This window comes from Helianthus annuus, chromosome 9 (assembly GCF_002127325.2).
Source record: "Helianthus annuus cultivar XRQ/B chromosome 9, HanXRQr2.0-SUNRISE, whole genome shotgun sequence".
NCBI classification, from domain to species: domain Eukaryota; kingdom Viridiplantae; phylum Streptophyta; class Magnoliopsida; order Asterales; family Asteraceae; genus Helianthus; species Helianthus annuus.
In genome coordinates, this window is record NC_035441.2 from 174,953,459 (window position 1) to 174,976,755 (window position 23,297).

General features: G+C 40.1%; 2 protein-coding genes across 2 annotated transcripts; one reads left to right on the forward strand and one right to left on the reverse strand.

The window, feature by feature from the left end:
* Positions 1-1,721: 1,721 nt before the first annotated feature.
* LOC110879703 (malate dehydrogenase, chloroplastic) lies at positions 1,722-3,806 on the forward strand. Its single transcript, XM_022128214.2, has 2 exons — positions 1,722-1,871; positions 2,425-3,806. Exon 2 carries the CDS (start codon positions 2,433-2,435, stop codon positions 3,666-3,668), a length of 1,236 nt encoding a protein of 411 aa, XP_021983906.1. The 5' UTR covers positions 1,722-1,871; positions 2,425-2,432; the 3' UTR covers positions 3,669-3,806.
* Positions 3,772-5,675, reverse strand: LOC110879702 (pentatricopeptide repeat-containing protein At3g47530). Its single transcript, XM_022128213.2, has one exon. The coding sequence runs from the start codon at positions 5,625-5,627 to the stop codon at positions 3,876-3,878; it is 1,752 nt and encodes a 583-aa protein (XP_021983905.1). The 5' UTR covers positions 5,628-5,675; the 3' UTR covers positions 3,772-3,875.
* Positions 5,676-23,297: the final 17,622 nt, after the last annotated feature.

Below are 23,297 nucleotides of genomic sequence, written 5' to 3' on the forward strand. Positions count from 1 at the left end.
GTATCCTTAACCGCGGAAGGGATCTCCCTTCCCAGTTCACGACCCGACAACGATCCCTGGCGGTAAATACCCTTGCCAACTTGATTGGATTGAAGAGCCTGGAGTAACCAGGATTCGAACCCGCGACCTCCACGTAATGGGAGGCCTCAAGAGACCGATTAACTTCATATATGTAATCAATTACTAGTTATTACATATTCGTAGTCCATGTAAATAGACCGATTATTGGTTATTACACATGTAAAAATGGTGTACAGCCTGGATCGGCGTAAAGGAAAAGTTCTACATGGGATCATCGTGTCAACTTGTTGGAACATATGGAAAATGAGGAATTAGTGTGTGTTTTCAGGCAAAAAGAAGAGCGCTAGGCTACTATCAGGAGATATAAAGCAACAATCTTTTTATGGATTTTTAATAGATCTGGTTTTAAGGACTTAAATTGGAAGGAGTGGGTTAAATGCCCGTTGTAATTTGTTTTGGTTGTATTTGTTTCATCTAGCGTCTTGGTAGTGTTTTTAACGAAAGTGGCCGTTAAAAAAAATTGTAATTGGACGGACTTGAATAGACGAATAGTAATCGACTGAATGATATCTTCTCAATTATAAAAATGTGTATATACTAGATTCTTGCCATAGGCCGCGCGTTGCGGCGGCAACGACTTAGTCGTTTATAGCTAACGACACGTTATGTGATGCGTTAATCATATGAAAATGTGTGTTTCGACGTATCCGATCTAACTCAATGTAACCTATATAAGCATTGTAGTTACAAAAGAAACAGAACTGAACCAGGGTTGGTTCGTTTAGTGAGGGTTCCACATAACCACTACATCATCCTTATATTTGAATCAAGACCTAGCAGCATCAACAAACAGTGACTCGAATTTATATCGTCGAATGACCAGAGTCCAGGCTCGTTCCCAAACATAATTTACGTCAAAACATAGACCAACCAAAATCGTATGCAAAAATAAGCATGAAAACGTATTATACTTAACCATACTTGTTTTCGAAAAAAAAATATATGTCGAAACGTGAATTTATATCGTTTACACTGAAACATGAATTTATAGCCACCCATAAAAATAAACATGAAACACATTATACTGACCCGACTTGTTTCCAAAAAAAATACGTGAGAAAAGTTATGTCGAAACGTGAACTTATAACGACACGTACTTGAAAATAACCATGTGAAAATATGGGTTTTTTTCTTTTAAGCTAAATAATGAAAATACGGATTAGAAAGTGGATACTCGTACACGAAAAACAAACATCTACATATATACCTACATATATTCATTTAATAGGTAGATATATTTATTATCTCCATATATATAGGAAAAGAAAAAATAAATAAACAAATGTATAGAAAAAATAAAGAAACAAAATGAAAATAAAAGAAAATAGAAAAGTGTAAAAGGTTGAGAACACCTGCATAATAAAAAAACAACAGAATAGAAAAAGGAAAAAATTTTGAACCGCCACTATGTCAAATAAAATATCACAAAAAATGTAGTGGATGAGAATTGTACCTGGGTCCCTGTGTTACAACAACAAAAACTTAACCAATTCATCTACCTCTCATTTTATTACCCACTTTCAATCACTATAATATATATAAAAGAATGGGTCGGTGGCTTTGATGTGACAGCCACCGACCTTTCTTTTTAAGATTATAATATAAATAGTTCACACAATCGAAAGGTCAGAAGGAGCCTTTTCTTAACAGTTCCACGCTAGCCCACACCACAGCTCCCCGTGCACTCGCAGCAGACAATCTTATTCCCCAGCTACTTAAACCCTTTCCCCTTCGCCGTCACACACATCTCTCTCTGTCTCTCGTAACATCCGTAGCTCTTTTAAACACAGGTACCTCTCTCTATACGTACACGCTTTCTGTATCTATTCCGCAATTTCCATATACTTTCTATATTGCAGATCTAGAAACTATAGCTTCCGATTGTTCGATCTAATGCTTGTAGTAACAATATGAACTTCAGAATGCGTTTTTGCGATGTAATTGAATTCTCATAGATCCTTAACCTGAATATGAAATGATAATTCATAGGCACTACTGCCGTTATAATTTTGTATCTGGTGTTTGTATGCAATTTATTTGGAAACAAAGTTTGATGTGTTTCAAATTGAAACATGACATTTGTTTCTATTGCCTATAGAGATGCTACTGCTGAATTAGATTAAACAAATAGCATGTGTTGCTTATAGAATCATGAGTTTTTGATGTTGAATCAATGAACTACTATAAATAATGAATACTTAATAAGCCATATCCTGCATGATTCAGATCATTAAATTGTGCCAGCTGAACTACAAGTGTTTATCTTTGGATTCAAGGTGTTTTTTATATGCAAGTTGTCATTGTGATTACCTGTTGACGAGCGTAATCTGTTGTATTCTTCAGGGTAGACGATGGCAGCCAGCTCAGCAAGTGCGCTTTCTATTGGATCGATAATCTATGCCTCCAAAGCTAGCTCACTTTCACAATCAAAAGCCTATGGAATGAACTTCAACACACGGAGCCGTCTGAACGATTTCAACGGCCTCAAGGCAGTTGCATCTGTAAACCATAACTCCAGATCATCATTCTTGGGCAAGGAAAACACTGCTGCTTTTCAAAAGTCATTCACTCGGAGAGCCCAAAACCAGAACGTAACATCACCAAACGCCTTTCAAGTTCAGGCTTCATTCAAGGTGGCAATTCTCGGAGCTGCTGGCGGCATCGGCCAACCGCTAGCCCTTTTGGTGAAAATGTCTCCTTTGGTCTCAGACCTCCACCTGTATGATATAGCTAACGTGAAAGGAGTAGCGGCTGATCTCAGTCACTGCAACACTCCCTCACGAGTTCGGGATTTTACAGGAAACGATGAGTTATCCAACTGTTTGAAAGATGTAGATGTGGTGGTCATTCCTGCTGGTGTTCCAAGGAAGCCCGGTATGACCCGTGATGACCTCTTCAACATCAATGCCAGCATTGTAAAAACATTAGTCGAAGCCGTAGCTGATAACTGCCCTGATGCTTTTATTCATGTAATCAGCAACCCGGTTAACTCAACAGTACCGATTGCGGCTGAGGTGTTAAAACAGAAAGGTGTATACAATCCCAAGAAGCTATTCGGTATTACCACTCTTGACGTGGTCCGAGCAAACACGTTTGTTGCTCAAAAGAAGAACCTGAAACTCATTGATGTCGATGTCCCTGTTATCGGAGGCCATGCAGGAATTACCATTCTACCCTTGCTGTCAAAAACAAAACCTTCAGTTACCTTCACCGATGAAGAAGTGCAGGATCTCACTGTTAGAATCCAAAATGCTGGAACCGAGGTGGTTGAGGCCAAAGCCGGTGCAGGTTCTGCAACGTTATCAATGGCGTACGCAGCTGCACGATTTGTGGAGTCATCCCTTCGTGCACTTGATGGAGATACTGACGTCTATGAGTGTTCTTTTGTTCAGTCTGATCTCACCGAAGTCCCGTTTTTTGCATCAAGGATTAAGCTCGGGAAACAAGGTGTTGAGGCTGTGATCTCTTCTGATCTTCAGGGTTTGACGGAATACGAACAAAAAGCTTTGGAAGCTCTTAAGCCAGAGCTTAAGGGAAGCATAGAGAAAGGTGTGGCCTTCGCAAACAAGCAAACAGTGAGTTCTTGAAGTTCAATGTAACATAGAAGCAATGTAGTGAGTAATGAGTTAATAACAAAGTTGCGGCCCGATGTCAAACATTTATCGCCAGTTCATAAGTTTTTGTAACAAGTTTTTTGTAGTAAGTTTTTAAAACCATCTCATAAATGCCAATGTCTAATATTGCCTATAAATGTATAATCCAAGTCAAAACTTATGTCGTAACAACAAACATTTCTACCAGAAATCATTACATGAACATCGACCTTCCCTGAAATGATGAAAGCGTGTACGATCTCTTATAGTAACCTCTCTACTATAAACCGCCGAGAGCATCTTTGCGAAATTATGGCAATCCGTGCATATTCGCAGGTCCTTAGCCACTCTAATTTTAGTCCCGGGTGGAGTTGCTAGAACTCCAAAAGCCATGGCTAGTTTCTCACTGTGATATGATAACCTGACGTCGGTTATTTCAGCAATGTAACCACCGATCTTCAGTTGCTTCTCGATCTCATCCAGTATCTCATAAACTTCATTAATCCGTGGGTGTGAAGTATCATCAACTTTGAACTCATGTATTTCCCCTTTTAGCTCGATTGTACTAGCACTCGGGGTTGTTTGGATCCCTTTCTCTTTCATCAGTTTCCTCAATTCTATTACTTTCTCCAAATTGCCAGCAGATGAGTAGATGTTCAAAAGTAGAATGTAATCGCCTGCTTCTTGTGCCTTGAGTTCGATCAAACGTTCAATCACTCGTTCGCCAAGTGTGAGATTACCATGTACTTTGCAAGCCCCGAGCAAAGTTCTCCATATTGTTGCATCCGGTTTACAGTTCATGGAAACGATAAGCTCATAGGCATCTTCAACCAACCCCACACGACCCATGAGATCAACCACACACCCATAGTGGTGGATATTGGGCACCAAACCGAACTCTCGCTGCATACGATCAAAAATCGACCTTCCTTCATCGAGCAACCCAGAATGGCTACAACCAGAAAGCAAAGCTGTGAATGTCTGCTCATCTGGGGAGATACCCATTCTCTGCATTTCTCTAAACACATTGATTGCTTCTCTTCCACGCCCGTTGCTCGCAAAACCCGAGATCATCGCAGTCCAAGAAACAACATCCTTATTAGGGATTTCTTGAAATACTTCATAAGCTTTGTCCAGCTGACCACACTTTGAATACATTGCTACAAGAGAATTGCATATGTTGAGAGCATGACTATAACCATGATCTTTAACATATCGGTGAACGCGCTCACCGAACTCGAATGCACACATGTTAGAACAAGCCTGAAGTACTAGCAAACACGTAACATCATCCGGATCACACCCATGCTCTCCCCTCTGCATTCTATCAAACACGTCCAACGCATCACGCGTCCTTCCATTTCGCGTATAACACGAAACCAACACATTCCAAGCAACAGTATCTCGTTGAGGCATTTCATCAAACACCTTGCACGCATCATCACCCTTCCCACCACCCGAATAAAACTCCATCAAAGTAGTGAGCAAAAGTGTATCAGAACAATACCCATCTCTCAAAATCCTTGCGTGAACCTGCAACCCCCCGAAAACCGAACAACCCTTTGTACAGCATTTAGTAACAAAGGATAAAGATTGAGAATTGGGACTTTTACCTTTCCGCATCATATCCCTGTAGACGTAAAACCCTTTTTCCGGATACTTGCTCATTGCATAAGCTCTGATGATGGTGTTGTAGTGTGTGACAATGGGTCTTGAAATTTGAGAGAATGTGCGGAGAGAATAGGTTAGATTTTGGAGTGGTGGCAGTGATATGCGGTTCAAAAACGGGACAGAAAAGGTTGTGTTTTGAATGAGGGATGTGCGAAGGAGGTATGCATGGATTTGAAGCAGTTGGGTTGTTTTGGTGGTGGATTTGATGAAGGAAATCAGTGATTCGAAGTGGGTTTGGGTTGAGAGTGAGGGGAAACGAGAAATGGTAGTTTGAGAGTGCATGGTTCAAGTTGGGAGCGATCGTCTCTACAGTCTACTACAAGGGTGTAAGAGGTGCTCACCTAATAGGTGAGTCCCCTCTCTTACGCCAAACCAATCCTCGTGCCACGTCAACTCCCCTCTTAAACTCCCCTAACACCCCAATTTGATGACGCCACTCCCCTCTTAACTACCCTTGTTTTTTTATTCAAAAAAAAAAAAAAAAACAAAATGGTTTGATTGGTTGGAAAAATGGGCCCCACCATCTATCTCCCTCCCCGCTCGCGGTGAACAACCACCAAATGTGGTCCCCGATTTCCCTCCCCGAATGGTTGGCAGCACCCCCCATTTCGGTAAAAGGGGTCCCCGATGGGGGTTTCGGTGGGTACCCCGCCCAGCCTAAGAATAAATATGACCCCAATTGTCACAATTTGATAAACATTCAAGTGTCAAATATAAACTAACTCATCAAAGTTGAACAAAAAATCAAATCGTAGTTCTGGTTGTGATCAACGGAAACAAATTACTGGGACCATGAAGTTCGCATTGATTCTCATTCATTTTCTCTTGCGTCACCGACCAAAGACCCATGATTTTCACATCAATAACATAAGTTTCTGGCTTCCTACACAAAACAATCCTGGATCTGGAGAGAATGTTAAGAACTATCTCCCAAATTACAAACGTGAACCTTTTTATTAAGAAAATCACCAAAATAAACCTGTTGGACCATCTTTTAAGCCGAAGTAATCATTGACTTTTAGCCCATGAAAACAAACAAATCCAAAACCATCCTATTAGACTATCCACATCAAGGATGTTTGTAGGTGATTCTTAGCCTATGTGGAGGGCATTTGTGAGAGGGATGGATTAGTGGGTGTTGTAGAGGATGACACGGAGGGTGTTCATTCTTAAGGATTCTTGGGGAAGAATGGTGAAGAATGGGGGAATGGTGGGTCCTTTCTTTTTTTTATTTAGTTTAAATTTAATAAAATAATTATAATAAGGTTGTTTGTGGGAAGGATATATATGTTATTGTTGTGGGTAAAAAGTGTTTATGGGAAGAATAACTGAAAAGCAGATGTGGCATGCTGATTAGGCTGTTTGTAGAAAGGATAGCCTTTCACTGATGCAGATAGTCTTAGAAAACTCAAAGAAGCTAAGGTAAATACCCATTAAAAGTTTTTTAGCCTTTAGCTTAATATTAGCTAAAAGTGGATGCCAATTTTAGCTTTAAGCGTGTATTGATTTAATTGGTCATTGGTCCATCATATTTTATTTTAAGTATTCTAAGTTGGTAGAGCTTATTTGATGTGTTCTGATTGTTTGCTTTTGAATATATGTAAAACTAGAGGGGTGTCCAAACGATGCGTCAAAAAACACAGACCCTGATAGTCATTGAATATATGTAAAACTAGAGGGGTGTCCAAACGATGCGTCAAAAAACACAGACCCTGATAGTCACGTAATATATTATTGTTATTTTTTTTAAATTAAAAAAATATACCATACTCAAATCAAAGAGAATATAATGCTCATTTTATGGTGTAATTTTTTTTTTTTTTGAAAAAATGTTAACCTATAAAATAGGTATGCCTGTTTAAAATTTGTGAGAATAGTTGGGTTAAAAGTTAACAATATATTTTAAAAGATTATATCATATGCTTTAAAATTATTACTTAAATTATCTTTTTGCCCTCATGTATTATAGTTATTTTAAGATAAGCTAAAAGTTAATAAGTATTAAAAAAAACTAGGTAAAAATATTTATTTTTCACTATTTTTCCCTTTTAATTCCTCTGTTTCTTCTTTACCTCCTTTTAATTCCTCTTTGTTTCTTCTTTACCTTTAGCCACCGACCCATGATCCAATATCTCAGCCCACTTAAACCTTATTGCAGCCCAAGACATGTTTATTTTTGCGCATTGCCCATTTGTATCCTTGCTGTTGCTACGTCACCAAATTGCACCACCAGTAATATTATATTTGTTGTATTTTGCCGTTGGTAAAGTATAAACCATAAATTATTATTCATTATCAACCTTAAATAAACAAGATTATTAATATTAATATTAATATTAATATTAATAATAATATATAAATATCATTGAAGATTCACTTGTCTATACTTTACTTTATCCAAAGTTTCATGTTTTGCTTCAAAGAGATACGGCCCAGACTCTTCATAAGTTTGAAAAAAAGCACATTCAAATCATAACCCGGAAAATTGATCACGACAAATCATCTGTAGGGCCAACTCGTCACATCAGATACGCCTACACAAAGGAAACAAAAGGGAAACAGCTAAAGCGATGTGTGGCCAGTGAGGTCTCGTGAACCACTATACCACAAATCGCCACTAGCGGTCATCGCATGGGAGATAAGTACAATAGACAACGACATCCAACCAATCACGTGCTGCGGATTCACACCTCTATTAACCTCCATCTACGGTTAACACAGAAGAGACCACAAGGACGTCCTGAAAGCGACATGCGACCAATAGCAGGCCGCGAACGCAAGCCTTCTTCTGCCGCCACTAACGGTCAATAGAGGGGAGACCAAATGGATATTCCGAAAATGACATCTCGCCTAATCATATCCTACCATTTCGACCACACCCCATCAAGGAGAAAACATTCTACACTCTCAACTCTCACTTTATAAATTACTCTCTCAAGAACAATACTTATTCTCACGCCAGAGGCTAGTTACGAGAAGGACCCCCAACCTCTCCTTCTCATAACGAGACTCACGGTGTCGTTTAGTTTTGCGAATCGATCCATTTAGAGAACTTGTGAAGACTCGAGCCCATTTACCCTGTCGAGCATTATCTAATCCACCCGGTTAGATTGGTGTTTTTTCATTGGCACCCTCCGCATTTTCAACTAGAACAATTTCATTTATATCTCTTTCAATCATCATGAGTTCGATACCTGATTCGTTTTTCGGCCCAACCCCTAGATTGACGTCGGTGATGGCCAGAACCACCACAGATGGTTTCAGTTTCTTCGATAATGACCAGCAAAGGAACACAATAACCAACCCAAACACTATTGTAACAAACACTCACGTCAATTCACCCTTAAATGCCCCCCAACATCAAACCAATCCTTCCGATTCGTACAAGACCGTCATACCCCATTGCACGATCACGTTTCTAGTGCATCCACATCTTCTCATACCCCACCACACGATCACGTTTCTGGTGCATCCGTGTTGATGGTTAGTCTGGAGATGTGGTAAGTCCATGATCAAGAAGCTTTGGGCTGGTATACGAGAAGAGGGTGCGCGGGCACAAGCTCGCGAAGGTACGAAGCAACCTTTCATTTGGTGGTTCCTAGCACAACTCCTCGTCACAAAGCCAAGCGCCAAACATGGACAGTCGTGGGTGCGCGCATGCGGGGGGTCACTCTGAAGACCGTGGGGAGGACGAGGCACCAGACCCAGCCACGATGGAGGCCATGGATTTGGGTCCCGCCATGGATGAGGTATGGATGGTGATCATGGTAGAGGTCACGAGGGCAACTACATTAGAGGCTATTCCCCATTGATAGTGATGGAGAATCAGAAAACTACTACACTAAAAATGAGAGTAGCCGCACCCACCACAAGCCACCAAGCACCGAATTCTATTGCACCCTAGAGGATGACCTCAGAAAGCCTTATAGGCCATTGGCCTTAACAAAAAAAATCCAAATTTACTTCGCGGATAGCTCAGGCCCCCTTTCTAGCAAAGACGAAAATGCCCAACATCGTCGAGAAATATGATGGCCTAACTGACGTAGAAGGCCATCTCCAAGGGTTTTACACCGTCGAGGGGTTCAAATGGTGGACACTTCCCATCTGGTCTCACATGTTTGCATAGACTTTTATTTGCGAAGCCCATCTATGGTTTGATAATTTGCCGGTAGGGAAGACTGACAACCTGCGAGATTTAGTTGATAAGTTCATACAACACTTTATCCAACAAATATGTCACACCAAAGATTCGGTGGATATCTTGTAGGTCTGACGCCGTGGTAATAAGTTGCTAGAGGAGTTCATCACCAAGTTCAACAAAGTGGCAATCCAAATCAGAGGAATCGGCGAAGACTTGATGCTCGCGGGGTTCAAACAAGGCGTCCAAAGCAAAGAGCTCATTCGCTGCCTAACGGGCACGATGGGATGCTTTAAATTTAGAATTGGATAATGATGGCGGCAAAACTCTTCACGCAAACGAAGAAAAGTTTAACTAGCAGAAATAATGGGAGAAAAATGAGCCACAAGGGCAGGGTAAACACAACATCATGAAGGGCAAGGCATTCATCTGGTCGAGAATACAACAACCCTTAACCCTGGTGGATGATAAGACATATTTCGCACCCGAAAACTGAAAATTCGTTCCCTGTGAAAACAACAGGGGGCGCGAAAGACATCAGCAGTCGTGGGCATCATTAACAAAGACACCGTGTCAAGTCTTAGCAACCGAAGTGGTGGGTTTCAAGGTACCAAAGCCAGAAACCAACAGAAGGCCCTCAAACCTTCCAAGTACTGCGACTATCATAAAGACGTTGTGCATGATACAAATAGATGCTTCCACCTAAAGATGGAGATCAAGGTCGTGTTGCAATTAGAAAAGCTCGTGCACTTGGTAAAGAATGTGCAAAATGGTGTTCACAACCTGAACACCATGCATGAATAGGGCCCCGCAAGAAAACAAATCCGCAACCTCAACATGATTTAAGGGGGAAAATGAGGAAACTACCGCTCAAACAAAAGGCAGAATGAGCAATCCAAAGCCTAGCGAGAGCAACAAGTGGTTTTCCCGATAGTAAAGGGCAGTCCGTGGGCGTTACTGGTCTAAGTATGTTTTTTTTCTGGACACAAGAAGCACAAAAGATATCTTGTATGACCAATGCTTCAGCCAATTGGACACGGAAGACATGGCACGCCATTCGGTGCATGCGCGGATTTTTGACTTTTTTTGCAACAAGGTTATGAACCCAATCGACCAACGGTCTTTCCCAGTCATGCTCAGTGATGGAACCCGTTCTAGAACTGAGATTGTAGACATTCTGGTCCTACTAGCCATCTCAAAACATGACGTCATCCTCAGATGGGAAGCCCCTGGTAGTTTTAACGTGTTGGGATCTCCCACGCATGGCTCAGTAGGGTTCTTCACGCCATCAGGAATATCAATTGTGTGGGAAAATCGTGAGTGCCAATTCATGGAACGATCCCGCTCAGGGAAGGCATTCAAGCCAACCACAAGAACAGAGTCGGAGAAGTGGGTGCTCAACCCAAAGTTCCCTAAATAAACCATCACTCAAGGACTCTCCAGTCTTCTAAAATATCCGTGACCACCTGAAGCAACTGCTAATTAAAAATATGGATGTCTTCACTTGGTAATACTCCGACATGGTAGGAGCCCCACAGAGTATGGTCCAACACAATTGAACACTTATTAATCGGGAAAAACCTGGAGGTGTATGTTGGTGACCTCATAATCAAAAGCAAAGAGGAAGATCTAATGCTAAAAAATATTGAGGAGATGTACGCCCGTCCGGAGTATCAACATGAAATTGAATCCAGGAAAGTGCACGTTTGGTATGGAGGGGGGAAAGTTCTTGGGCGTGATAGTAATAAAGGAGGGGTTAAAACCTAACCTCAAGAAGGTGGAAATTAACCGTTTCCGGCGAACCATTTCTCAAAGACACTTCCTTTCATAACAAGACTAAAAAATTATTTAAAGAAGAATCAGTTATGCTGGACACCAGAAGCAAAGGCGGTTTTTCAAGACATGAAGAAATGCTTTATGAACTTGCCTATCCTAACCACGCCACTACCATAGGAGACCCACATGTTATACCTCCTCGCGTCTGAAAAAGGCAGTGAACGCAATAGTGTTGGTAGACAGGAAGGGAATTCAAACAACAATATACTACATTAATAGGGTCCTCACAAACCCAGAGACAATATATTCAATCATGGAAAAACTGGTCCTCACCTTGGTTCTCACATCTAGGAGACACCGCCGGTACTTTCAGGGACATCCAATCAATGTCCTTACAGATTACAAGATCCATAACGTTCTCAGAAAACCGAAATTATTAGCGCGGTTGGCCAAATGGGCCATATAGCTAGGTGAACACACGTTGTGGATGACGCCTATCAAGGCATACTTGACATCCAAAGCTTTACCAGAAAAGGGCGGAAGCCTAGAAGATCCGCCACAAAGCACTACAATACTATATTGCTGATGGGATACCATATCGGTAATCTTTTCTAGGCCTCCTCCATTAGCTTGGTAAGCAATAATGGAATGAAATTTGCGGATAAACACTTGAAAGAGTGGATCACAAAGTTCCACATTTACCAACTCTTAACATCCGTTGCTCACCCCTAAGGAAATGGCCAAGTAGAGCGCGCGAACAAGACCATTGTGGATGGGATTTAGGCACGGCTGGGGAAAGAGGGCCACGGATGGGTCGTCAAGTTACCACTTGTGTGTGGGCCCACCGAACCCTCACCAAAACAAGCAATGGCGAAACACCCTTTCAACCTAACTTATTGCTCGGAGGCAGTGATTCCCGGAGAAATTGGCCTTCCCTCCGCACAAGTTATAATGGCTAATACCAAAGATAATGATTCTGAGCTCCTCCTTAACTTTGATCTCCTTGAGGAAAGACGCTAAATGGTGGCCATTAAAGAGGCCAAGTAAAAAAAGAAGCTCGAAAAATACTACAACGCGCAGGCCAAGTGGTGCAACTTCAAAGTGGAAACCAGTAACGCGGAACTCCCTGGCAAAATGACTCCCAACTGCGAAGGTCCCTACAAGGTTAAAGAAGTCTTAGGGAAGCATATGCATTAGAGAAATTAGATGGCAAGGCAGTTTTCAAAACATGGAACATTGTATAATTAGGAAAGTGCTATATGTAGAGGAAATAACAAACTTGTAAACAAAGGTATTTCACTAAAACCCTAATTAATATAAGCATTCCTAATTACATTTTCAGAAAAGAAAAAAAATCATGTACTAAAAAATGCTTAGCATAAATGCAGCCATGCGGAAAATTAAAAGCTAGAAAGAGGGAAGCCCACTTGCACGCAATAATCTTCAAGGTGCGCAACTGCATCTTCCACCGCGTTGGGTTGACTTGGCAAAAGCATAAAGCACCCGACCAACCTCAAACTAAACAAGTATTAACACTTGAATGTGAGAGAAGGCAGGTTATCTGTGGTGTGCCATGGGGGACACTCTCGTGTTCCAACATGACTTGAAGCCACTAGGCACTCCACAGTCGCATAACCTGCAAAAAAATTAAACAATCCATGCGCAAACGAGTATAAGAAATTATATATCATTCCATAAACAATGAAAACACTAAGGCATGTTGTTTAGGGTGCGCCATAAAGGCCAAATGCTCAGCACGCAGGCCAGCGGATACTAGGCGTGTAAACACGCCAGGTCGAGCCCGAGCCCGACTAGGCTCGAGCTTGGCTTATCACACCCCAACCGATGGCGGAAACATCGGGGCGCGACACTAGGCGAACCAGATTGCACAAGAGAATCCATAACAACTATTAAATGACAATATTTAAAAGGTTCATTGTCCCATACCAATAAACAAATATTTCAAAAACAGTCATCACAGAGGTCACATCTCTTAAACAAAAACAAGTCCGACAACCTAGATTTTATTTGCGGGTTTCTAGACTTCCTAATCCATTGCAGCAAACAGACCATCAACCTGTCACATACGTTAAAATAAAGTCAATACATAAAGTAAAGGAGAGTACACAAGTTTGCATAGATATAGAATAAAAAGCGTTTACGCATAACCAGCATGTAACATGTAACGGGCGAAGCATGTAACTACCAACAATGATACAACCTAACCACGTGACTGCGATGTAGAGTATGCGCAACACGTGTTCACCGAAGCGAACACGTGAAGTAAAGTAATGTGATCTTTAGCAACCCCTGTCACAACAGGTGCTGAGTCCAAACTATAGTACTATCGTTGCTAAAGGCGGTCTGGCAAAACATTGTGTAAGCATAGTAACAAGCATTCAACAAATCACGCATAACATGCGGGAGCGGTTAGCATTTATTAAGTGTTTGCATTGTGTGTTGTGTTTTGATATAGAACGTATGTAACACCCAAAAGTGCGTTAAACGAAAATGGGTTCGAGTATACTCACAGAGCGTGTACTAATAAAGGAACACGATCCTCAATGGATTGAAGGGAGCGCCATGTCAGCCTGCGTACGGGAACAGAAGCGTAAGTCCTCCAAAGTGCTGAAACGGTCGAAAATCGGAGTGTCTATGGGAAACAGAAGCTTCGTACGAAGCCGGTGCCTTCGTACGAAGGTGGGCCTTCACACACGTGGGGCTTCCATTGTCCAAAACCGAGTGTCTTCGCGTCTGTCTTCGGAAAATCGAGTATTCATCCCTGCAACCTTAAGATATTGATTAAACTTAGAGTCGGAGAGGTCTGTGATTGTATCACGAATGGGAATCAGGCTGTGTTATGTAAAACCAGTGCCTTCGTACGAAGGCAGCGCCTTCGTACGAGGCCATATGCCTTCGTACGAAGGCAGTGCCTTCGTACGAAGTTGGCTTCGTACAAAACAGTCCAGTTCACAAACGCGGCTATTTTGGCATTCGGTGCCATGTGTTCGCTTAAATCGGATGTGTTTCCGAGTCCTATTCAAGTTGGTTTTGACATTTCCTCGTTCCACTATTTAGTGAACGAAATACATGCCATATTAGGTCCGTTTAGGGTGTAAAAATCAAGTTTAAACAGGTTTTGAAAGGTTTTCACTTTGACTTAACACTTGGTGAGTGTGAAATCAACAGATTTCTAACTTGGGAAACCGAAGTTAGTCCCAATACACCCAGTTAGGTGTAAATCAGTGATGAAAGGAGAAGTTTGGACGAAAAAGATGAAGAGTTTTTGTAAAAGCATGAATTTATGAAGAAAAGAAGAAGTTAAGTGAAAAGATGAATGTTTTTAAGTGAAAACATAAGAGTTTAGATGAAAACGAAGTGATTCTTGTGGAAATCGAAGTGGAAAACATTGTGTAATTGAATAAAACTGTTAAATCTTACTTGAAAATGGTCGGACAGCAATTCGGCAGAGTTTCGGTATGAAATCAGCAAGTGAGAATGAATGAGGAGGGGCTTGGGTATTTATAGAGGAGCTGGGTTCGCACAACAGCCCTTGGTTCGAACCAGCTGCCTTCGTACGAAGGCATTGCCTTCGTACGAAGGCACTGCCTTCGTACGAGGCTGCCTGGCTTCATACGAGCGGCCTGTTTTGTGCATAAAATCCCCGTTTTCGCGTGTAGGATGCTCGTTTAATGCGTTTTGTTGTGTTAGTTAGTATTGGTACTTTAAGTATTCTAGCGTACCACTGAGTTTCGGATCACATTGCGTATTAGAGTGATGAATCGAGTTGTGCAAGTAGCGTTGAGTTCGCGTTGCGATAGCGTTTGCGAGTAACAATACACATAATAAGCACACACAAGTAAAGCACATAAGAACACACAGCATAACATTACTACTGCTGATAACAGCGTTTGCGATTTAGCGTGTTAGTCGTGATGAGCGAATGCGAAGGCGTGAGTGGTTACCGAAAAACAAACACACTCGGTAATTTAAATAGTACAAATCTCTTTAATTCGTGTCGCGTAAGTGTTGCGAATATAAAGCGTTTAAATGTATAGAGGTGCGGTGTGATGAAAATGTATTTAGTATAACATAAGCCTTTATTTATATCGAATCTAGGAATACAAGGCGATTACAATCGAAGTAAAAGCAGTCGGGTAACGATCCAAAAAGTCGGGTTGTTACATGGCTCGTCATGCTTTTATGAAACTCAAGCTCGGCTCAGTTCGAGCCTACTTATTTGAGCTCGAGCTCAGCTCACGAGTAAAACCCAAAGCTCGATATCTGCTCGACTCGGCTCGAGCTATTTTAAGAACAACCTCAAACGAGCTAGAAGCTCGGCTCAAGCTCGTTTCAATATCACTTAAACGAGCTAAGATCAGCTCAAGCTCAGGTGTCACACCCCAACCGATGGCGGAAACATCGGAGTGAGACGAAAACGAGATTGCAAGAGACTTCATAACACTATTGGTGACAATAATTAAATAATGAATTTCATTTCATTTCTAAAAGTCAATTACAAAGGTTTGAATCAAATACAACAACTTGAAATACAAGAATCACAATACAACAAACAAGTACAAAATTGATACAACATATTAAAACTTAAGACGTCTAAGTGTGTATCTAAGCATCATCACTACTTCAAATTCAAAGTATCGTCGTCCTCAACCTGTAACATGTTTAAAATAAAGTTTAATGCAAAAGCAAAGGCGAGTATACAAGTTTTCATACATAGCATAAAAAGATATGTTTAAACAATTCCACATGGCAAACTATTGATACAAGATAACCAATAAAATCGGCATGTATTCGACTAATCAACCCAATGATGAAACGCAATAAGCTCATGACATAACCTCAAGAATACGGGTGGTGCGTTAATCCTATAGCGCTATGTATGTCAAGGATAGGCTCGTACGAAGTTAATGATAAGTCTAACACAAAACATATAACCCCAAGTTTAAAGTATCAAGTAATCAAGTAGGCATGCATGTATAAGGAATGTTTGTGCATTTAAGAATAAAGTTTAAGTGTAAGTTTATAGCTTAACATGTTGCACCCCAAAAGGTGGTAAACGAAAAGGGGGTTCAAGTATACTCACAAAATTGCTAATTCTTCCAATTATCCAATTGTTGATGAGGGAATGAGTTTTGGAGGTTGAATGTATACGGGTTGGAGTTCATGGTACGCTTAAAGTTGGAATTCGGAATTTAAAGTACATCGAAAGTAAGTACATGAGAAAGTAACCATTTAGCACCTAATACTCGTTTTTGACACTAGGAAACCCATAGAGGTTTGAATGTTTTCATGGTAAAGTACCCATTAGAATCGTAACGAGAATCAAGTTCTTAGATGATGTAACTTAGTATTTTGACAAATAACCATTAGATTATCATCAAAAGTTTGGTTACTATAGGTATTATATATTCTATATATTATATATCATAAATTTTAGTCCATCAAGTATAGCAAGTTTATCATATAAGTCATGCATAGAGGTACGAGGGTAACCTTCCTTTTAAAACCTCTTTCTTAGATTCACCAATGCACACGTTATCACAAGGACAACAAGGATGGTCATGAACAATATGGAAATGAAACATACTAATTCAAGTTTAATTTAACAAGTATAAACAGAATTTAAATGGGTGTTTGAACCCAAAACTTTGATGGAAATCCCCTAAACACAAACCCACAACCATAGACTAAGTTGTGAGCTTGGTGGGAACAAGATTCCATCAAGTTTTCTATCAAAACAAGAAGATTTAAAAAGATAAAAATGAGCAGAAAATAAGGTGCACTTTTGACCTCAAAAATGGTGAGGTTTCACCTTAGTTTGCCCAAGCAAACTTGTGAAAACCTTCCTAGAGGTTATCCAAGTGTTTTAGAAAAATAAACAAGAAAGAAATAGATGAAGAAGTGAGTTAGAACTCACTTAGAATCTCAGAAACTTTCTACTCAAATTGCTGGAAATTAGATGAGATTAGGGCGGAGGGGGCGGTCCGTGATGGAGGTGCCATCACGCGTTATTTTATAACGCACTTATAACGCACACCGCCGCCTCCAGTGCTATCACGCGTGATTTTTTTAACGAGTGGTATGTATAACGCGTTGAAAGTTTGAAAGAATTTGAACGTTGGGCATATTCGACCGTTATTCAACGGTAAGTTTATTAAAAAAAACCTTTAAACCTTTTATATATCTCCATTTTAAACCATTTTACACACATCAAAAACATAAACCCATTTCACACAATCTACATCTTTCTCAAATGGATTTCCCTACGGATTCGACGTTTCCGATTTCTAGCGATAGCGATACCGAGTCGTCTTCCGACAATGAGACGCTAAAATATTTTGTGTCGGTGTATAACGAACTTGATACCGAGTCGTCCCGCCCAAAGAAGAAGATGGTAGAACGTGATCGTGTACGTGCCAACGAAGTGTTAATGAACAATTATTTTGTGGAAAATCCGCTCTACAATACCGAAATGTTTAGAGATCGGTTTCGTTTACCCAAAGATTTATTTTTAAAGATTGTTGGAGACATCGAAGCAAGCGAGGAATGGTTTCAAGAACGTTACGATGCGAGGGGCAAACCAAGTTTCACGCCGATACAAAATGCACGTCCGCCATTCGCCAACTAGCGACAGGTAACCCTCCCGATCAATATGATGAATACCTAGCTATGTCGGCCAGAACTTCATGTGAATGTTTGCAATTTTTTTTGCAACGCGGTCATTAAGTTGTATGCTAAAGAGTTTTTACGTAAACCGACGAGCCACGACATCTCACGTATTTACGCTGCACACGAGGCTAGATGGCATTTTCCCGGGATGCTCGGTAGCATCGATTGTACACATATCGAGTGGAAAAATTGTCCAAGAGAGTTGCGAGGGGCGTATGTTAGAGGAGACATCAAAAGACCAACCATCATACTAGAAGCGGTGGCGTCGAATGATTTATGGATTTGGCATTCGTATTTCGGTGTTCCAGGTTCAAACAACGACATCAATGTGTTGCACACGTCGCCGTTGTTTCAAACCGTAACGGATGGTACCGCACGTTCCTTCCTTTCTATGTTAACAGTCGACATTACAGACGAGGCTTTTTTCTTGTGGATGGTATCTACCCGTCTTGGTCTGTTTTTGTGAAAGCTCCCTCATTTCCTGTCAAGCCTAAAGAAATCGTGTTAAAAAATTGCAAGAATCGGCAAGAAAAGATGTTGAGAGGGCATTTGGTGTTTTAAATGGTAGATAGGGTATACTACACCGACCGGTTCGCGCGACGAACAAGAAATCAATACATAGCATAGTGTATGCATGTATCATATTACACAATATGATGATCAAAGAAGACGGACGTGCAATATCCTCGGATTGGGTGCCGGATCCTCCTACACAAGTTCAAGTTCCACAAAATATCCATCTAGAATTGCGTAATGAAGAAACTCACTTTCGGTTGAGATACGATTTAATCGAACTAGTAGGTTCTCTAGGTTTGGAGTTTCATGATTCGGACGAGGAGTAGGGTTTTTTCTTAAATTGTATGTTTCATGATTTCTAGTATGTTAAATTGAAGTAGTATGTTTTAAATTTAATGAAATTTATAATTTTAGTGTTTTATTGTTAATTTCTAATTTAAAATAAAAAATTAAAAAAATTAGTGAAATAAAAATAAAAAATAAAAAAATTTGGGAGTGATAGAATTGTATCACTAGTGACCACCCCCACTACATTTCTATCAATAGTGATAGAATATTGGTGATGACATGGCATGAGTTGATTGGATATTGGGAGTGATAGAATTCTATCACTAGTGACCACCCCTCCTCCCCTTAAGGAGTGTTTTTTAGAGCGTTTAGTGGTTTGTAAAGTGGTAAAATGAATGGGAAAGTGTTGTTTATATTAGGAGGGATTAGGGTTAATGTTTAAGTAGGATTAAATTCAAGTAGTTGGGAAGATTGGAGCCAAAAAGGACAGCCAATGGCTGGGAATTGAGTGGCTGCGCACATATCATGTGCTGGCCGAAATCTTGGCCATTTTCAGCTATGTGTTTTATTTAATTGGACATTTAAGTCTCAATATTTTATGTTAAATGTATTATTAATTATTTAGTGCATAAAGAATATTTAATGTAACTAAAAATGGTCCAATTAGCTTGATCGAGCAATGTGAAGGGCTGTGTATTTCGGCTGATGCACATGTCCTTCACTTTTTCTTTTTTTTTTCAATAACATATTATAAGGTTTACTATGTAATATATATATATATATATAGATATATAAATGTTTTAATTTATATAAAACATGAAATTAAGTGAGTTTGTAAAAAAAATAATAAAGTATAGGTTGTGTATTGTGATCGTATAATCAAGTGTTTGTACGTATAGGATACCTAGAATCACGTATTGACTGTAAGTTACGCACGTGTTTACAAGGGTACGAGTATGTATCAAATGTTCCATGGATTCAAACGTATGAACGGGTATGAAAATGTAGAAAATAAACTTAAAGAAATATGAATTTTATGTATGATCCAAGTTTCGGATTTTACGATGATACAATGAAAGAACGATTACGAAAGAATCAAGTTTCCCAAAAAAATAGATTTGTAAGAAAAGCTTTCTAATTTAGGAAGTTTACGGAAAAGTGGAATGTTACATCAGGCTCGTTAAGGCTCGGTTCGTCCAAGATTTTAAAATAGCTGATCACAAGTAGCTCTCGAGCCTCTGGGATTGTTTACACCTCTAACGGATACCACTTGTTCACTCAAGACCAACAAAGGTCTGAGCAACGACACAACGACCCAATGAAACTTGTTTGTAGAATGACCCGAGGGATAAATCCACAACATGCAGATTGGGTTAAAAGGAAACTTGCACAACAAAAAGGCAAATACAGTATTACAAGGCCAAAAAGCCATACACAATGCACATACCAGCTTTTAAGGGTCTTCGACGTCATCGTCATCATCCAACCCTGTGTAGTCTAATTGTTGCTCATCCTCACCCTCTTCATGCTGCCCTAAAGTGGTTTCCTTATCCGCTTTCCTCATACACAGACCGCAAGCTGGCTAAGTTATCCTTCTTCGCGAAGTTTGTAATAAATTTCTCCGATGGAAAGGTTAGCTCGTCAAACTCCCTAATCTTCGCGTTGTAGTCTTTTTTGTATTTGGCCTTGTGGAAAGGCAATTCAGTGGCAGGAATCTTGTTTTTTGCATAATACAAGCCCTCCACAAAATCCTCATTGCGTCCCAAAAGTTTCATGGACACAAGCAATTTAGCAAGGAGGTTCTGTAAAGAGCAACTGATTCTTGACTTTGTCCACAACCTAAGATAAGGATATCATAAAACGAGTGAAAATGGGGAAATTTTCAAAGTAAATAGTAAGGAAACATGTGCAAAAGGAAAGACAATTAACCTGGGGAATACATGACAATAGTGAATGTCGATCATTGTCTAACTTAGTATTTGTCGCTTCCATCTTGACAGCCTCTTCGATCAGATGGCTGCGCTCATCGATCACCTCGTTGGTGGTCCGCTCCAACTCCGTGAGGCGAACATTTTTCTATGCCATCTTAACATTCTTGGCAACGATTACGTTATGCAGCTCCTGTGCTCGAGCTTAGCGCGCGTCCTCAAGCGCGGCCTCAATCTTGTGGTTGGAACGATCACAAGCTTCCCCCAATCCGCGAATGCCCCCAGATGGTGGTTCTTAAGTTTCTTAAACTTGCCTGGTTTCCTCAAAAGTTTTCCTTTCAGCCTTAAAGGCCCTCCGGTCTTCTTAGAAAGTAGACCGTTCTCGCAAGATACCCACGTCGGAGTACAAGGAATTGGCAATATTTTATACATGATCGTCGCATAATTCCCCCCACCCCCTCCCCATTGGAACACACGTTTCATGGCGGAATAGAGGCAGAGAAGAAATCACGACATACAACCGGTGTTGTGATATATGACCCTTGAACCAATCTCCAGTCAAGTTTACCAGGGATGACGGGTCAACACATCGTACCAATTGTCTTCTCATATGGGATTAACTTGGTCATCAGTCTTAGCATCCAAAGAGCAGAAGATGATATCAATCAGGATTACATTTGAACAAATATAGAATAACTTGTTCTTCTAGTCATGGAGACTCGACAAAGGCTCACTCGTGTGCGACACAATCCCTGCGTGCTGATTGAAGGAATACCGGCTCGTTTGCATATCTAGTTTGTAAAACACATGGAACATTTCCCATGTAGGCTTAATCTTCAACACCTTGCAACAGATTGAAAATGTGTCATCCAACACACGCCCATGGGGTGTAGTAGTGATATAAGCACCCCATAGTGGTTCAACAAGGAGGCAGGAACTTTCTTGTCGGAAGCCGGAAGTTACCGGTATAAAAGAGCTCAAAATATAGTGCGATCTTACCAGCAAGAGGTTTTACCGCCGTACTACCTGGCGTCGGATATTCAGCCTCCCACTCCTTGGGGAACTCGTAGTTGTGGATGAAGGTATCAAAGGCCTTAGCTTTCCATTAAATCGAGATCCGAGACTCATTTAACAGAACGAAAACGTACTTACCCCCTTCTTTGCTCCCTGAGCCGGGTCCAACGAAGACGCCATTAAACCGTCACACCCTAACCGATGGCGGAAACATCAGAGTGAGACGAAAACAAGATTGCAAGAGACTTCATAACACTAATTGTGACAATATTTAATTCATTCAAATTTCATAAATTCTAAAATGAAAATACATTGTCTTGAAAAGTAAAATGCAACAAATTTCAAACATGAAACAAATACATAAGTTTAACTTTAGTGGTGTATCTAATCCACCCTAAATAAGTTTCTTCATCAACATCAACTAGCGATCTGCAACATGTATTAAAATAATAATCAACAAAAGCTGGCGAGTATACAAGTTTGATTATTAGTATGGTTAAAAAAGTTAGCATGGTTAGTAATGTTAGACATATAATAATTGATCATGGTTAGTAATGTAAGATGGAAATGACATAATTAAAGATTTAAAAAAACATGTAAAAGAAAACCCAAGATTGGTCCTTATTTTGGTGATGCACCATCTTTGTTTACCATGGTAAACATTTGGTGTCATTCCATAAGGATTTCTTCAATACGGGAAGTATGAAAACACAAAGAAAAACAAGAAGAAGAGAAGAAGGTGAAAGGAGATAGAACTTACTTTCAAAAGGGAAGAATTCATTGAGAAATGGGAAAGAAAAGTGGTGGAATGAGTGTGGTATTTATAGATGAGAGATTAGGGTTTAAGGTGGTGAAAGAAATATGAAAAGTTGAAAATTGCCCCATTAATATATACGTTTTTAATTTTTGGGCCTAATGTCATGGGCTTGTTTATTTTATGAATTTCTTTTTTTATTATTTGTATAAATTTGAGTTTCCAACATAATTTATAAACATAGTATGACACAATAGTTGATTGATTGGGTCTCAAATATCGAATTTACACAATATAAATCGGTTTTCGAATGATTTAAACGTGTCTTGATAATTATATGAATAACACCTATGTTTGATTGAATAATTTTTGAGAGAGAAAAAAATAAATAAAATGAATTCCATTATGATCATAAGTCTCGGATTACAATGGTTGAATACAAAAATACGGAAACGAATAATACAATAATTGCAGAATGTTACATAAACGCTTTGAGAAAATTTACAGAAGAAAAGTTTTTAGGGCTTGCAAAGAGAAGGAAAGAAGAAACCGTAGAACAAAAGGAAATAGTGTAAAAAACTGAAGTCTTTTCGCCCTTATATAGCCATCACATTTAATGCGATGGAAAGACATGCCTACTCGAGTGGCCCAAATAACCCACGGGTGAATGCCACGTCAGTAGGGAACACAGAAGACGACTAAAATAGGGCACGAGACCCACATGTCTCTGTGAAAAGGAAAAAGCATGGTGCCTGGAAGTATGTCGCACGTCGTCAACAGTGTCAGACGTCCTTTCAATGCCACCAACTCCACCTTATCCGAAAGGAATCATTTCAAATTTCAAAGAG

Coding starts and splice junctions, on each gene's coding strand:
- LOC110879703 (XM_022128214.2), top strand. CDS start 2,433: ATGGCAGCCAGCTCAGCAAGTGCGCTTTCTATTGGATCGATAATCTAT.
- LOC110879702 (XM_022128213.2), bottom strand. CDS start 5,627: ATGCACTCTCAAACTACCATTTCTCGTTTCCCCTCACTCTCAACCCAA.